General features: G+C 43.5%; 1 protein-coding gene across 15 annotated transcripts in view; it reads right to left on the bottom strand.

Annotated features, from left to right (window-relative positions):
* The window catches only part of PTPRT (protein tyrosine phosphatase receptor type T), a 938,880-nt gene extending 930,111 nt beyond the window's left edge, over positions 1–8,769 (bottom strand). For 9 of the 15 annotated variants that reach the window (XM_053243888.1, XM_053243897.1, XM_053243900.1 and 6 more), the window contains exon 1: positions 7,670–8,769. In XM_053243888.1, the coding sequence (XP_053099863.1) occupies positions 7,670–7,739 (70 nt within the window). In that variant the 5' untranslated portion in view covers positions 7,740–8,769. The remainder of the gene's footprint in view (positions 1–7,669) is intronic. The other 6 variants (XM_053243894.1, XM_053243895.1, XM_053243907.1 and 3 more) reach the window with 2 other exon arrangements.
* Between the last annotated feature and the right edge of the window lie 9,723 nt (positions 8,770–18,492).

The following is an 18,492-nucleotide window of genomic DNA, read 5'->3' as shown; positions in this document are numbered from 1 at the left end:
ATATGTACGGTTATTACTTCCATAGCTTGGGGAGTATCAAAATGTAATCTTTACCAGATAGGAATTTTGATAATCCTTTAAGTACTTACTCCTCTTCAGAATTTCTTTAATAGAAAAAAGTTATTGCCTATGCATGCCACCCACCCTGCAATTCAGGTACCATATCATGTTTTTGTCTGAGAAATCAGAAGATACACTGATTTTTCATTCCATTGAAAAAATTGCTCCTCTTAATCTGGAACAAGGCTTTCACTCTGTCAATTAATACAGCACAAAGATAGCACAAAGCATTTAGGCAAGTACTGTAGTGCCATCCCTATGCTTCATATCAGTCATAGAGATGTTCTAACATAGATATTCTCTGGTGCCACAAGCAGGAGTCATACCTGAACCCAAAAAACAGTTTTGAGATATTTTTCTAAGAACCAGAACTGAACAAAAACCTAAAATCTCTTGATTACCTTCAATCTGAACCAGAACCAAACCTTTAAACTCAGTAAGTGGTAACCAATTTAGAACAAGTGCTTCAGTAATCAGGCACTCCACTTGCAAATGTTGTAGGTATCGTGTTTGTAAAAATACTTTTATTTTTTATTATTATTATTATTATTATTAATTACATTTATAAACCACACTATCTAGAGGCTCTGGGCAGTGAACAACAAGTTTTAAAAGACATAAACACACACAATTGAAAATATAGTGCTAAAAACAAACAAAACACAATTAAAACCATTTAACACACTTTTAGAAAACACCACCACTTTACAAGCCTTGGAAGGCCAGACCAAACAAATATGTTTTTAGGGCGCTCTTAAAGGCCGACAGCGAGCCTAAACTGCGGATATCCGCCGGGAGTGCATTCCATAGACCAGGAGCAGCTACAGAAAAGGCCTGGTTCCAAGTCGCCACCAGACGTACCAATGATAACTGGAGACGGGCCTCTCCAGATGACCTCAATGAGCGATGGGGATCATACCAAAGAAGGCGCTCTCTAAGGTAACCCAGACCCAAGCCCTTCAGAGCTTTAAAGGTAATAACCAGCACTTTGTATTTCGCCCGGAAACATATCGGCAGCCAGTGCAGCTGTTTTAAGACAGGCATAATATGGTCTCTCTGGGCTACCCCAGAGACCAGTCTGGGGTAGACAGTTTAACAGAGACAGAGATAGTTTAAAATAAGTATTTAACTTGAGAAAATGTTTATCCCTGTAGATAGATAATTAGAGATACACTGCAAACAAGAGTTTGATATTATTGTGCATGAAATATAAACAGTTTTAAAGCCTCTTAACCATTGTAATATCTGAATGGAAACCCAAAATGCACTGATGAATCAGAGACCACATTTTTAAAGCTTTGACTTTCCACAATCCCAAGTTGTATAGATTTGCAAGGATTTGGTTTTTGGTACAGTACTACCAAAAATTAAGTTGGCTATAATTCTGAGATCTAGGAAGCAGTTATGCTTTACCATGTCTCCAAGCAAAATTCTTTGTCTATTCTACTCAAACAGAAAGCAGCATCAGTCAGCTGGTCACTCTCTTTATTAAATGATTTGAGTCCATCAAAGAGCAAGAGAGGCAGATATCACAACTTTTTGCCAACATGGACTAGGTAATAACCATCCATGCCTAATTATCTGGCGTTATACCCTTGACCACTGCAGCTAAGTTGTTTAAGGCTGGCAACTAAGCTACTTTGAAAGAAAAAAACACAAACACCCTCATCCGTCCATGTACTAAAAGAGTTTTCCAAGCTGTAAATACTCAAAATCAGTTTCTCTTCTTTGATCCATTTACAGGGGTAGGTTTTAATATACAACATAAATTGCAGCTGCCAAAAGAAACAACCTCTGCCCTAGTCCCTACTCTATAAGTTCTACAAAAAACTCTTATCTCCCTTTTTGGCAGTCTAGTAGTTTCCATAGTAACCGGCTGTGATCCCTTACCGTAAAGATAGATAGTTCAGTATTATATAGTAATTGTCTAAAACATGCTATTCTGTAAATAGAAGTTGAAACCATTCATAACAGTGATATGTTCTAGGGAGTCCCACAAAGGGACACTGAACAGAAAAGACTACTGGTGCTCAGTGCAGATAAGGCTTTGCATTTGCAGAAGAAAAGATGTAATAATACATAGAGGTATCTTAATTGTTTGCCTTTGACACCCAAAGACTCATTTCCTGCCATTGTCAGGAAAGGATAATTTTTCCAAGTACCTCAACATTAATTGTTCTTTTATGAGAAAACAAATCAAGCTAGCTGGAAACGAAGACAGCATTGAACTGTACAGCTAACTGTTCCCCAGGGAAGAAGAAAGTGATTATAGAACTAAATTGCTACATTGTTACAGTTGCCATGTACAGCAGCTCATATAGGATCTGCGGAAGTTTATGTTGCACCCTATCAAGTGTACTGAAGACAGTGTGCTAGGAACACAAGTTAATTCTGCCCTATATTGTCTCCCCCTCCCCCCGCTTGACTTTCAATTATTTTTGCCTGCAAGAACACCCGATTTTTTCATATAATGATCTAGTTTCAGTCTTCACAACGATCCATCTAACAAGCCATCCAAGCATTCAAGTTCTACACACTGGGGTGAAGAGGGGGAAGAAGACACTCCTGATACAACCAAAATGAGCAATGTAAAGAAAAGGTCAAAGTAAAGGGCAGTGGTGTTGGGAAAATGATCCTTGAGGCATACAAATTCTTTCCCAGGCAACCTTCCAAGATGATAACAAGGCACCAGGTCACCCACTGCTATCAAGACACTTCTAGGCTGTTCCGGAATATGGTTGCATATGCAAGACCCAAACATAAGCCAATTTTATTTCGTGCTGATTGAATTAACACCCACAATAAGTCACAGAATTCTTGCAGTTGTAAAGTTAACTTGTGAACTGCAACACCACTGCACTGGAGTAGAACGGATGTTTATGATTTAAAAGAAGCAGCAGCAATTTACCAGAGATCATAAGTCGAGTTTTTAAACTTTTACTCAGATATAAGAAGCACAAGAAAAGCTCTTGCATCGTTTTACCCTGTAATGCAAGGCAGACCCCACAGAATAGATCTGAAAGCCCTAATAGCAGAACTAGAAGTAAGGCAACTGTTTAGATAATAGGTGAGTAATAAGAGAACAAATACTTATCCCTATGCATACACATGCAATAGAGTAAGAGCAGAAGAACAGTAATAATGACTCACAGAACTTGGCAGTAAGCCAGTAATCATCGCTGTTTTTTTTTTTTTCCACTTTAGCAAAAACAGAACACCTTCAGTGTGAGAGGCATTTCCCACTGTGCTGAGCTCTGGGAGTTCAACTTTGGGAGTGTTCTTTAACAGCGATGGAGCCCTCTCTTAAGAGCTCTATAGGGAAGCCCTGGGAAGGGCTGCACTTCCTAGCACTCCGTGCAGGGGCTCAAGAGGACTCTGTTTCCCTTAAAGGAGCCCCACCGGTGCTGGGCAAAGTGCAACACTACACAGTGAGCATGGCAACCTCTGCATGCTGCCAGGGGGACTGTGCAACAGTATCCAGCTTTGGCCAAAGCTTCACACATAGTTCCAAATCATTAGTCAGGGAGCCATACTTGGGCTTGATGGGGGTCACGACTGGGCTCTGGGCCTTACAATGAAGAATACTGCAGTAAGCAATCACTTGTAGCGTCCTACCAAATGGCAAGAATTTCATCTCACACCTTTACTTCCCCAAATGTCTTATTGTGTGTAGGTGTGTAAGGAAAAACTCTGCTAACCACTTGCCTATGATTCTACAGGATAGTGGCTTACCACACAGTTACTTGATCACCATGCCATTAATGAAACATATTCGCCCAATACAAAAGCTCCGAGTCAAAGGCTATAATGCTAGACCTCCAGTGAAACTGAGCAACAGTAGATTCAGGACAGACAAAATTACTACTTCTTTACATAGCTCACAATGTGGAATCCATTGCCACAGATGAATATAGGAAGCTGCCTTATACCAAGTCTGACCACTGGGCCACAGATCCTGCTCAGTATTGTCTACTGAGCTAGATGGCCCAATGGTCTGATACGGTATAAGGTAGTTTCCTGTGTTCACCTTGTGGCAATGAATTCCACATTATGGGCTAGGAAAGAAATACTTCATTTTGTATAAGTAATGCAAGTAGTTTAATACGCGACAATAGCCACTGGCTTAAAGGGAATATTGGACAAATTCATGAAGAATAATAGCTGTTAGCTACCAGAGCACGCCGAGGGAAATGCTTCTGTATATGGAGAAGCCAATATGCCTTGACCAGTTGCTGCGGGTGCAGAGAGTGGGGCTGACTGTTGCCTTCATGCCCCCTGCTTGTGGGCTTTGAGAAACATGTGGCTGGCCACTGTAAGAGAGAAGATGCTGGACTAGGTGGATCTTTAGCCTGATCTCAAGTTGCTCTTATGGACACTTATCAGAGGTTTGTCAATGAGGTGGTCAGTAATGGTGGATAAATTGCTTACAAAGCCAGCCTGCCCCCCGCTACCAGTGGTGCAGTTGTTTCATTTAGGTGCATTCTCAGTTCACACGTGTGCCCTGTGCTGCTACCAAAAACTTGCTGCAGAACTCTGCACAACACACAAGTTCATCGGCAACAAAGCGGAGAGGAGCCTGAGAAGGGAAGGAGGTTGAAAACTACTGTTCAACTCGTCGTAAAGCTAGCTCTATCAAATGTCCACAGAAGCTTTTGCACCACCAGATTCAGTAGAAGCAACAATAAGCACTTCTGACTTTTATGGGACATGGAGATAGAAGCAAGTAATACTGAGTCAACCTTTAATGCTTGACTTTTACTCCTTTGTCCAATATTCCATGTCACTATTTTTCAAACTGCCAAAAAGATAAAGAAGGTTCAACATCCAGCATCACAGAAGTGGAAATGCTGGAAGTTTTGACAGACGACTGCTGAATAAACATATTAGACAGACACTGAAAACATCATTCAATGGCAAAGCCCTGGACAAGTCTATAATTGCATTCTGATAGTTGTGAAGGCAGCACCATCTGATGGACAACAGCAAAAGTGCATTCGTTGTGACAGACGGAAGCTTGCATAGAGTTGCACATTAAAATCCATCAGAGATGAACATTTTTCATCTTTGCTTTCATTATCCAAGTATTCACTGTGCAAATTGGATACAGGGCATTAAGTCTTCGGTGGTTAAGTGTAATCTTAAAAATGAAAGAGGCAACACTCGCCATAACCTCATTTAGGGAAGTGGCCCACCAAGACATGTTTACTTCTGTAAATAAGATTCTTTTATCTTTTTCAGCAGCAAGGCAGGCACCGATGGAGAGGGTAAAAGGTGACATTCACAATCACACCGAGCAAACACAGGCTTTCTTCCTTAACAAACATTGATAATGGAAGCCTCTGACCCACTTACTAATCCTTACTGCCCAATTCACTTTAATTTTATAATTGTATTTACTCAGCCTTTCCCATGTCTCTCTCTCCCTCTCCCCTTCATATAAAGTTTGGACATTATTTGGAGATGCATCTTGAACATTGTTCGATAATGAACAATCATCAATCTATCCTCTGAGGTTTTTTTCTCCCTCTGCTACTGCCCACCTGTACTGTGGCTTCAACACTATACAGCACCAAGAATGCTACTGGGAATACATAAATGTAATCCAAGTCCTTATGACAAGTAGAACTTAATGCAAAGTAAATGAGCCTTGCATTATAGTTCTAGGATACTCCCAATACTACCTAAAAAGCAGCAAAAAAATTAACTTGGAAAGCAACAGTCTACAGAATCCCAACAATGCCAGGATTCAGGCACAAGTTTGAGATTTATGCAGCAATCCTAAACACACTTGTTAGGAAAGCGATTTGGAAAATCAGCAAGACTTACTTAGGTCAATATGTTTATGATCAGAACCACAACCTACAACTGGCAGTTGTCTTGAAATGACAAGACATCTTAAGAGTCTTAAGTTCAGGAAGACTAGCTACAAATTGAATGAGCTCCCTCATCACTGGAGGTCAATAGAAGTGGTTACTCTGTGGATGTTGGATTGTTGTTGGTTTTTTTTTACATTCAATTGCCTATCACTTTAAATGAATATATTGTGGGTATCACTCTCTGCTTTACAGAGCTAAATAGGAAGGAGGCAACAGGATGAAGTGATCCAACCTAAAACTTTCCTTGAAAGCCTCTACTGAAATGTCAAGATTTGTTTCCAGACTATGGGTTACAAACTCCTTCCCAACATAGGTGCATTTAGCAAAGCAGGTATGTTTGATGTCTCAACATCTTCTTAACCAAAATGATCCCTCTACTGAAGTACACTCAGACTTGAAGATTCTAGGATCCCATTCCTAAAAACATATAGCACTTCAATAACCATGCTTCCTTTATCAACACCATAAGAAGACTGCAGCTGTAGAGACAAATTTTAAATATGCATCTTCAATATCTAACTAGATAGAACAGATATTTTCTTCCCTTTTTTAATTAAGGGATGATCTACTCTTCAACACACACCCCAAAGAAAACCCCTGAACACCCCACATTCCACAATAGTAGGGCAAAAAAATTGTTTGTTTCTCCATACATTTGCTCTACTGGAGTGGCAGGTGGAGGGAGAAAAGCACTGTGATGGAATGAGAAATCGTTTTATCAGAAGAAAATTCCAGCTAGAGGAACGAGATTCCAAAAGGCTACTTATTTTAGCTTCATGTGCTCCAAGACATAGCCTCCCTCAAGATAAAAGTGACAGATTCTGACAAGTGTAAAAGAACAAAGTCCAAGTTGTCAGCCATCTAGAGAAAGTTATTCCAACTCTTTAGATTCCCAGGGGCTAGTGGAAAAGTGTCTATGAGGAAAGGGCAGAGAAATCACCCACTGAACTTCTAAATATGTTGCCCAAGTTGTGATTCAAGGTACAGCAGGTCTACTCATTCTGATGAGGCACATTTTTCACATACTTGGTGCTCCTCCTCTTCCTTTGATGGAGACCAACTGTTTACTATAAAAAGGACTGAAGTGTCTCGACTCCAAGAATGAAGGGATGCCTTCAATATCACACAAGGCAGAACTTTTAAAGAAACAGCCTCCCTAAGACTAAGAAGATAAAGGCACATTTATAATGGTGCCAACCAAAAAAAAAGATCAAGTGAAGCCACACACAGAGAGAGTTTATCTGGAAGTTCCATTTCTGATGCTAAATACCAGACTTAATATCATGCGTTCCCTTATTGTCTGTTGTGCTTTGAAGCCACAAGGTTCCTTATGCATCATAACCATATTTGAGAAGGAAGACTAACCTGGTTGCTTCTTTAAAGATAGGCAAGGAACAGACAGAATAATTCAATATACAGCTGCCTATATAAAAGGTTCTACACCTTGCCTTTGGATTGAAACCTAAACATACCCTTCATATAAAGTCAGTGTGCTACAACTAAAGGCGCTGCAACCAGCCAACCCAACGCAACTACCTGTCAAAACAAAAAACAAAACAAAAACCCTTAACCCAAGAATAAATGGCCATCCGATTCATGCGTTCCACCTCCCTGGAAGAAAAGTGGAGGGGAACATGCAGTGCAATCTAATCCTATTGCAAGCCCTGCGTGAGTTCAATAACATCGATAGTAAAGCTCCATAAAGGCACGCGGAGAGAACCGATGCCCCTTACCTGCGAAGACCTGTCCGTGGGTTGTTTGCAACAGCTGCAAAAGAAAGGCAATCGTAGCAATCCTATTCATTCTTTATGGGAATTCACATCCCCTTCCCGCGGTAGCAGCACAGCTGGTTCTCCGGGCGCTTTGCAAACATCCCTTGCATTGGGTAAGACCGGAGAGTTGGGAGCAGATCTCTCTCGCGCTCACACGCAGACACAGCTGAAGCCTCAGCTATCCCTGATCTGATGAGTAGCACAAGCTGATTGAAGAAGCGGGGAGGGGGGGAGAGAGGAGAAAGAGATTTCCCCCGAGTCCTAACGCTTGCCTCTTCTTCTCGTCTTCGCTCTCGCTTATACAGGGGGAAGGAACCAAACACACACACCCCACGCACTTACTACCGTCACTTAGACTGGCCGCAGCCACTAAGAAGCCTGCTACACTCCTTTCTGATGGGGTGGGGGGGATCGATGTAATTAACCAGACGCTTCTACCCAGGCTCCTGCACCCAAAGCGAGGCAGAGTTAAAGCAGCTGCAAGACCTAAAACAGGATGCAGAAATCAACTGAAGGGTGGTTTAAAAATATATATTTAAAAAATCCTTCTCTGTGCGTGGAGTGAGCGCTTCCAAGCCACCTCTATGGGCTTGCGGGGACACACCGGAAAAGCAAAGTGTTGCAACTTGCTGCAAGCCCAGCTAGGTCGGTTCCCTTTGATGATGAGCCGCCACGGCTTTCTGGTGGGGAAGGAGAAAGGGCATTTGAACTAAAGGAGAGCAACGTGCGCCCCACGCAGCCCTGCTCCCTCAACCAGCGACTAAGGATTGCGGTTAAGCTGCGCGACGGAGGGAAGAGAAGATGAGCACCCCTGCTAAGCGCATGAAAGTAACAAAAACGCAAGGTTTCCAGGGGGGCCATTATTAGATCAAATCTTCTAAAGAGCTTACAGACATTTCCAGCAGAAAATAGTAATTTTCGTCATTATTCACTTAACTTCGGATAGAGTTGGCTGCTAAATACCTACGCTCAGCATGCGCACTCAGGGATCGAGAGAGAACACGCTTTCCAGGTTTCAAACACAACACACCGGCGGCTGTCTGCACACAGACGGTGATGCTGCCGCCGCCAAGGGCCTGCCCCGCTTTTCTTTTAGCGGCGCCAGGTACGGCTATGGCGGGCGCCCTCCGCCTCTTCCTCTACCCCCACCCCGGGGCTGCTTTGGGTCAGCAATGAATCAGGCGCCATTGCTCTAGATCAGCCGCCCGACGACGCGGGGGATTGAAGAGCAAAAGGGGCGCAAGGCCTGGTGCCATTCCCTCTCTCGCTCGCTCTTTTCCCGTTTTATCACCGGCGCGGCGGGAGATTCGTTTCTGATTGCATCTTAACTTTCAAAGGACGCTTCCCTGCGCTCCTCTGTGGGGGTCTCTGCATACGCTTGAGTAAAAGCCTTTCCAGTTCAAGGAGCGCAGCTTCCTCGCCCATTTTTAATGGTGCTGCTAATTACCCTGCCGCCGCTTCACTATCTGTCTCTTTCCTCACCCGCCCCCATTCCGTTCTCTTAATTTTTTTTTTCTCCTCCACGACTTGCCAGCACGAACGCACACAGACTTGATTCGAATATATATATATTGGAAAGGAGTTACCCCCTGCTTGGCCAGTAGGGGGTAGAATTGCATCAATAGTAGCTGATTTCCATATACACCAGGAGGACCACCCCTTCAGGTTCCACTTCCTACAGCTCATGGGTCATTGGGTTTTAATCCTTGACAATTAAGAAAAGAGGGGAATTGGAGAGTGTTTGGGTAATATTAGCAGAGGGCAAGGGAACAGCCACGGAGGTGATGTGGGAGCTTGCACTATACTGATGTCTCAACTCCTGTATGGATGATCCATGAACTGGAGAATCTGAAGGTAGCAAAGAAAAGCAAGGATGAAGCCACCCAATGCAAGTGTAATAAAAGATTGGGATTATAGCTGTCTGAATACCAGTTATGATGTTGTGCCATAAAAGCCAATGCCATTTTGGGTATATCAATAATATCTGTGGTCTTATTACTAGTATATTTCAAATTATTACATGAAAAACACCTGTATAAGTTATCAAGATTACAAAAGGCAGCTGTGATTTTTCTCTTGGGTTACGTCCTAGGTATGGGAAAGCAGAATGGAATAGGAGGGAAATCTGCTGGTTATTTAGTTAGTTATTACATTTATAAACCACCCCATCCAGAGGCTCTGGGTGGTGTACAACTAGTTTAAAAAACCAAAACAAATATCATTTAAAACACACTACTTAAAAGAATATAAAAACAATTTTAACACAATTTAAAACCAATTAAAATACTTTAAAGCAATTTAAAAACCTTGGGAAGTCAGGCCAAACAATTAAGTCTTGATGGCTCTCTTAAAGGCCAACAGCGAGCCTAAACTGCAGATATCTGCTGGGAGTGCATTCCATAGGCCAGGAGCAGCTACAGAGAAGGCTACTAGTTTGAGGTCTATAGGCCACCTCTCAATATCCATTGCAGGGGAGCAACAGCAGAAGAGAGTGCATGCCCTCGCCTCTTCCCTGTGGTCTTCCCAGAGGCATCTGGTGGGCCACTGTGTGAAACCAGATGTTAAACTAGAAGGGCCTTGGGCCAGATCCAGCAAGACTGTTCTCCATATATTCTTATGGAGGCTTGTGCAAAGATTTGGCTTTGAAGCCGAATCATTTGCACCTTGCCCCTGTCCCACGCGGTGGCAGAGGGGCAGAGGCAACCACTCCTCCCATTTACCTCCATGCAGAGCAGTCCTGCACAGAACCAGAGAGCAGGGCTGTCCTTAGAGAGCTCTGGCAGGGTGCAGGGCCCCTTCCAGGTAATTTTAATGGGGGTTAAAAGATTGGGGCCTGGGGCAGTCACCCGGCTTGCCCTGCCCTAAAGACAACCCTGCCAGGGAAGGTCCTTAAAGGGGAGTGAAGCTGCAGCAAGCTCCAATGATGCTGCTGAAGCTGCATGAGGAAGACAAGGAAATATTGTCACTATCCTTGTAGGACTGGAGAAAGTACTGGGAAGCACATAGCACAACATCTCCTAGCATACCTCATATGCCTCCCCATGTGACTTCCGCAACATCACTGGGCCTTCCCACACTTTGGTGCTCTTTAAAGTCCCCCTCCCCACTGCCCCATTACTGAGTAGTGCATGCAGGTAAGTGGAATGAGTAGCTGCCTCCATGTAGGGCCAGGGTGAGAGGTGCAGGAAATTTGGCTTTGAAGCTAAATCTTTGCAAGGGCTACTGTTCAGCATCATTCCTCTCCCCTCAAACTACTCATTGGGCACACCTTTTGCCTGACCCACCACATTCTCATATTCCTCCTCCCTGGATTGGTTGCATGGTGATCCAGCCCAATCAAGGATTACACCGTGTAGATGATAATGGCATGATGATCCTATGTAGCCAATCAGATATGATTAATTAAACTAAAGCATTTTATGATGAGATCACTGATGGCAAGTAAACTCGATTTAAAACAAATGAACAAACATTTTCACAGTTAAGGCCCTAAGAAATAATCTAAAAACGGAAGCACTTTTGTGCACTGCTGAAAATGCTCACGAAAAGCCATGTTTCTGCCTCCATTTCTAATTTCAATATATGCTCATTTTGTTCCCCTCTGTCACTTTGGCCTGAATATAGCTCCATTCATGCAGTCACCTAAGCACTCCACTACACATCCAGATTTCATTGCAGTGTACCACTGCAAACATTTCCAAATGAACATTTGCTGTGGCACAGTAAATCCAAGTCTCATGGTTTCCAAGCTGGAAACTGGGATGACCACTTCAGCATGCCTGCATTCCAATTGTTGGAACTATTGTGTGTGGATTGGCTCAGGAAACAAGTCTCAGAGAATGAGTGGTTTTTTTAAGCTCCTCGAAACAATTGTCAGAGAAGGCAGGCAGAACAGGAGGAGAGAGAAAGCAGTGGGCACAAACCCAGTTTGAGCAGAAAACATCAGCAGAGTAATTGTGCTGCCTGCTAAATTCTCTTGCCACAGAAGCAAAGCACTGGAGAGTGGCATTTTTAACAGGCATTCCCTAGAGGTGCCCTGAGATTTCTCAGTATTGAGCTTTCAGCTCCAAGAATCAGGTAAGGTAAATAAATGGAATTGCCAAGGGGTTGCCGGTTTGAATCCCTGCTGGTATGTTTCCCAGGCTATGGGAAACAGCTCTATCGGGCAGCAATGATATAGGAAGATGTTGAAAGGCATCATCTCATACTGCACGGGAGATGGCAATGGTAAACCCCTCCTGTATTCCTACCAAAGAAAACCACATGACTCTGTGGTCTCCAGGGGTTAGCACCAACTTGACAGCACAACTTAAGTAAGTAACTAAGATAAACGGAATGGAAAGCACACCCTTTTATACCAGATAGCAGCCCTACAGGGGTTCTCAAACTCGAGTCCTCAGATGTTGTTGGATGATAACTTCATAAAGGGGGGGAAGAGCCAGTCTTGTGATAGCAAGCATGAATTGTCCCATTTGATAAGCAGGGTTGTCCTTGGTTTGCATTTGAGAGCTGCCGGCTGTGAGGTAGTCCTTTTAGGGGATGGGGATGCAGCTCAGTGGTAGAGCAGCTGGTTTGCATGCAGAAGGTCCCAGATTCAGTCTCTGGCATCTCCAGGTAGGGCTGGGGAAGTCTTCTGCCTGAAACCTTGGAGAGCCACTGCCAGTCAGGGTAGACCAGGAGTTCCCAACCTTAGACATTTCTTTAGAAGTTTCACCAACATCTGAAGTACCACAGGTTGGGAACCCCCTGGTGTATACAATACCAAGCCAGAAGGACCAGTGCGGTCTGACTCCTTATAAGGCAGCTTCCTATATTCCTAATCTCCAGCCACAATGGCTTGACATTATGGATGCTGTGGTCCAACAACATCTGGGGACTTCAGTTTGAGAACCCCTGATATAATGCTTTTGTTTTAAAAGGGGGAGAATAGGGAGCACCACTTGAACCAAGAATATATTAGGAGGCTGTTCTCACACGCAGCCAAGACCTGGTCTTGGCTGCGCATGAGAACTGCTGGGATTGCAACTGATCCAGATTTTATTTATTTATTTATTTATTATTAATATTTTTATACCGCCCTTCCAAAAGGCTCAGGGCAGTTTACATTAAAACACCATTAAAATCAATTAACAATTAAAACAGATATTGTAAAACTGCATAAAATAATTAACAATTAAAACATCATAAAACACCAATTAAATAGCCAAATAATTTTTTAAAAAGTTTTAAAAAGCTGAGAAAGCTTGGTTGAAGAGAGATGTTTTCAGAAGTTTCTTAAAAATTGCCAGAGATGGGGAGGCTCGTATCTTAGTAGGGAGTGCATTCCACAATCTTGGGGCAGCAGCTGAGAAGGTCCGTCTCTGTGTAGCCACCAAACGAGTTGTCGGCAGCTGGAGACGGACCTCCTCAAGCGACCTTAATGGGCGGTGGGGCACATAGTGAAGAAGACATTGTCTTAAATACCCAGGGCCTAAGCCATTTAGGGCTTTGTAAGTTATAACTAGCACTTTGTTTTTTGCCCGGAAACCTATTGGCAGCCAGTGTAGCTCCATCAATAGAGGAGTAACGTGGTCTCTCCGAGATGACCCAGAGACCAAACTGGCTGCCACATTCTGAACCAACTGAAGTTTCCGGACTACGTACAAAGGCAGCCCCACATAGACCGCATTACAGAAGTCCAGTCTGGAGGTTACCAACAGATGTACCACTGTTTTGAGGTCATTGATCTCGAGAAAAGGGCTCAGCTGGCATATCAGCCAAAGCGGATAGAAAGCACCCCTGGCTTTCAACCTGAGAAACCAGGGAGAGGTGTGAATCCAGAAGTACTCCCAGACTGCGAACCTGTTCCTTTTGGGGAAGTGTGACCCCATCTAGAACAGGTAGATCAAGATCGTCTCTATAGTTCTGACCCCGCACAATAAGTACCTCCGTCTTATCTGGATTCAGCTTCAGTTTATTCTCCCTCATCCAGCCCATTACTGCTTCCAGGCAGGCATTTAGGGAGGATATGCCAGCTCCTGAAGAGGCTGACATGGAGAAGTAGATCTGGGTGTCATCAGCGTACTGGTAACATCCAGCTCCAGATCCCCTGATAATCTCTCCCAGCGGTTTCGTGTAGATGTTAAAAAGCATTGGAGAAAGTATGGAGCCTTGAGGGACACCATACTTAAGCTCAGATTTCGAGGAGCAACAATCTCCAATCGACACCATCTGGGATCTGTCTGAGAGGTAGGAGTGGAACCACTGTAAAACAGTGCCTCCCACCCCCAACACTCTCAGACGTTCCAGAAGGATACTAGGGTCGATAGTATCGAAAGCCATGATAGTATAGAAAGATGGGGCTAGCCTCCTAAATGAGGTTAAGGAAGCAAATGCTCCCCCTTAGCCCCATTCTCCTGATCATGTGCAGCACTGGCTGCATTCAGCTGACACTGCAACACTGACAGGCACCCACCTGGTGCTGGAGGTAGCCCCACAATGCACCATGCACTTGTGCAGAGTTATTGTGGGGGTTATTTTGCAGAGTTATTGTGGGAGTTCTGGGGGCTGGGATGATGCATCCTGGCCTCTGCGGAGCTCCTCAGACCTCTGCACTCTGTGGGAGAAGCAGCGGAGTGTCTAGGTGTGCAGGATCGCGCAACCTGACCCTCTTAGACCTGGCAGCCAGATTGTCTGCAGGGAAGGCGAACTTCTGCTGCCTTCCCCGCCACCCGCCCAGAAGCCCTCTCACAGGATTGTGAGAAAGGGCTCAATATGTCATGTGGTTCTCTTTTTAAAAAAAAATAAATTATTGGTTTTCAATAAAATAACAGAAATAAATAAGAAACAGTAAACAATAAAAAAAGGAAAAGACAGAAAATAAAAGTAATTTTACAATTAGCAGTTCTTAGACATCTCATAATTGCATACATCAATCGGGAGGTCCAGCAGCCCTCTGTTCTCCACCTTCCAAAAAAAAGACTCCCACCCACACACATCCACCCTTGCCAAGAATTATTAGGAAAAAGAGAGAGACAAACAAAAAACAACACCAAAATAGCCATATATTCTAGAAAGAAAAGCCAAATATTGGATGGGGGTGTTTACCCTGTGCTAAATTGTAAATTTTGAAAGGCTCCCAAGTAGAAATAAATGTTTCAGCTGAAGCGTTCCATAAGTAAGCAGTAACCTTAGCCATAGAGGCATATTCCCATAATTTTAATAACTGCTCATCTACCACAAGAATTATTTGTTGTCTCCATTTAGCCACATATAAGATCCTGGCTGCAGCAATCATATACAAAGACAGCTCTGAATACTTAATAGGAATATAGGATTTAGTCATGTTTAACAAAAAGGCCTCTGGAGAGTAAGGAAAATTTATGTTTAAAATGTGTCATGTGGTTCTCAATGCCTCTATCCCCTCTAAAGGGGTGGTTTTTAAAGGCGCACCTTTAAACTTTTCCCTATAGGGAATAATGGGGATTTCAGCAGGCTTAGAGCTCCATGCAGTAGAGTGAGTCAGGTGGTAGTGATCGAATGGGTGCCTGTTACCACCCAGATTTCAAAGAAATTGGTGAAAGGGGTGATTTTTAAAGAATTTCTGAAGTTTGTGCATCTTTAAGCTTTCCCTCCATAGGGAATAGTGGGGAATTTCAGCAGCCCCATAACTCCACTTGGTGGGCACCAGGGTGGCCCAGATAGGATGTGGTGTAGTGCATAGAGGGTGCCAACCACACGCAAAACGACAAGCCCATGGGGCACTGGGTTTTGTTGTTTCTGAGGTGTTCTTCTGAGAGTAGATTCTCTGGTAGGAAATGAGAGTGGATTAAATGACAATCATTGAATCTGCTCTCATTCCAACCAGAGAACCTTCTCTCAGAAGAACACCTCAGAAACAACAAAACCCAGTGCCCCATGGCCTATGTGCACGACACCACCACTCGCTCTGGGCCACCCTGGTACCCCCCAAGCAGTTATGGGGCTGCTGAAATTCCCCATTATTTCTTATGGGGGGAGGGAAGCTTAAAGACGCACAAACTTCAGAAATTATTTTAAAATCACTCTCCACCAATTTATTTGAAATCTAGATGGTAGCAGGCAACCTTTGGGGCACTACCACCTGACCCACTCTACTGCCCCTGAAACTCCTTTTCTGCTCCAAATCTGCCCCCAAAAGATGCCAACTTCAAAAATATTTTTAAAACTACCCCCTTGCCCAATTGCTTTGAAATCTGGATGGTAGCTTCCTTGCACCCATTGGGCACTACCACCCACCACAATCCACTCTGGACCACCCTGATGCCCCCCACATGGAGCTATAAGTTTGGTGAAATCCCCATTATTCCCTATGGGGAAAAGGTTAAAGAACTTCAAAGGTTCTTTAAAAACCTTTTTAAAAAATTGGGTGGTAGCTTCCACACCTTGGGCACTACCACACACCCCAATATTTTTTCCTAGGACCCCTTTTTTGTCCCAAATCAATTCAGATTCAGAACATTTGGGTACAAATAGGATCTGGGGTGATTCAGGGGGTGGAGGCGGGCAGATTTGGACCCAAAACAAAATGGGTGTGATTCAATTTGGGTACAAATTGAAACACAAAAAAATCAAATCGTGCACATCCCTACGTTGAACAGAAATCCAGTAGCAGCTTGTAAACAGCTGGGGTGCTTGATGGACCTAACTGAACCCCAGAACCACAGCACAAGCAACTCCTTAATTTTTGTTTGCTTGCTTGTTTATCATTACACTTCTATACCATCTCTAGGCAGTGCACAGATGATTAAAAGCAGGATTACAATTAAATAATTAAAAACAAGACATTAAATCAATAAAAACAAAGCAGTTACATATAACAAAATGCCTGGGTAAAGAGATGGTTTTCAGATCCTCTTAAATGCCAGCAGAGAGGTCAAAACCACAGTTCAGCAGGGAGTATGTTCCAGAGCTCAGGAGCAACCATTGGAAAGGCCTGATTTTGAATAGTCATCAGACGAGCCAGTCACAACTGTAAGTGAAGCTCTCCCTAGGATCTTAAAGAGCAGTTGGGTCTGTACAGAATAATGCACTCTCTTAAGTATCCTGGGCCTAAGCCATTTAGGGCTTTATAGGTTATAACTAGCACCTTATATTTCACCTGGAAATTTACAAGCAGTAAGTATTGTATTTTTAAAACAAAGCAATATGGTATTTTTGCATCGTTCCAGAGACCAATCTGGCTGCTGCATTTTGTATTAGCTGAAGCTTCCAGTCTATGTACAAAGGCAGCCCAGTGTAGAGCACATTGCAAAAGCTTAGAAGTTATCAGTATGTTCACTACTGTTCTGAGGTCATTCTCTTTCAGAAATGGACATGAAATATCAGCTGAAGCTGATAGAAAGCACTCCTGGTTTTTGCCTCGGTCTGAGAAACCAGAGAGAAGATTGGATCTAGGAGTACTCCCAAACTGCATACTTGGTCTTTCCGAGCTGAGGAAGTGCAGGAAAGATCCAAGAAAGGAAGATCAGTCACATACTTTGAGGCTATTCTGACAATCAGGCGAAATCGGAATAGGAGAGCCTAGCCCGATTTCTCGTGACCGTGTGAGCCACCGGGCTTACAGGCGAGCCAAGTAGCTTCCAGGTGGTAAACTTGCCTAACTACCCCTCCCCTTAACCCAGGTTTGCGGAGCAAGCACTCCGCAAACCCGGTTTTTAAAATCGTGAGTAGCTGCGGCTACTCACAAGTAGACCCTCCAGCTGGGAGGCTTAAAAGCAGCCTTGGGGGTCTCTCCAATATGCCTTGCATGCTCGTGCAGGGCATACTGGAGCTTCTGGGGGCCGTGCGGCCTCCGATCCTCCAGCCCCTGCCGGCTCCATAACGGAGCCAGCAGTTGTGTGGGTGGCCACTGTGGCTGGCCAGAGCAGACTGTCTGCTCATCTGCAAGGAGAGCGGACTTAGCCCACTCTCCTCGCAAACCCCCTAGAGGCTCTTCTCACCGATCGTGAGAAGAGCCTCTTTGAGTTATGGGCTCTTATAATGAGCACCTCCATCTTGTTTGGATCAGTTTCAGTTCATTATCCCTCATCCAGCCCATTACTGCCTATAGGCAGATATTTTGGGGAAGTTATGCCATTCCCTAATGAAGTTGTCATAGAGAAATGGGTTTGGGTGTCATCAGTCCTATATATTTTTAAAAAGATATATCCCGGGTCACTACTGGAAGTGACATTAAAACAAATGTGATTAACATGTTACACTCAATTAAGGAAATAGTTTTCTTCTTATCCTGGAATGTAGATATTCATATGTATCTGTCCACAAACTGTGCTTCATGCTTCAGTGACAGGTAAAATCCCATGCACTAGCAGGAATTTATCCAATTTAAAACTGCATGAAGAGGAAAAGTAGCCTTCATCCTCTATATGCTGTTATGATATTTGGACTCAGCTGATATTGTAACAGGATTCATTTTTGTTTATAGAGTATCCATATCTTGCAAACCACCCGTTGTGAATTAAAGCTGGTTAACACATTTTGCCCAAGAGATTTTTAGTCCCTTTGGGGCAATAAAAAGCAAGGATAATTTATTTCTAAAGCAAATGGAAGTAGACTTTCTGCTTCATTTTCTGAAACATGATTAAATAGTTTTTGTTTTAATGCATAGGAAGAATAAGAGTCAGAATACATGGGTAAGTGACAACACAATTCTCTAATTTTTAAATAAATAAGTCTGAGCAGCTTATGATCTGGCATTAACTCTTAACTGTCAGTGGAACCTGAGATACACTTCTACCATCTCCGCTAGGCTGGTGCTACTTACT

The sequence above is a fragment of the Hemicordylus capensis genome, chromosome 4 (genome assembly GCF_027244095.1).
Source record: "Hemicordylus capensis ecotype Gifberg chromosome 4, rHemCap1.1.pri, whole genome shotgun sequence".
Classification (NCBI taxonomy): domain Eukaryota; kingdom Metazoa; phylum Chordata; class Lepidosauria; order Squamata; family Cordylidae; genus Hemicordylus; species Hemicordylus capensis.
This window is presented reverse-complemented; position numbering and strand designations above follow the sequence as displayed.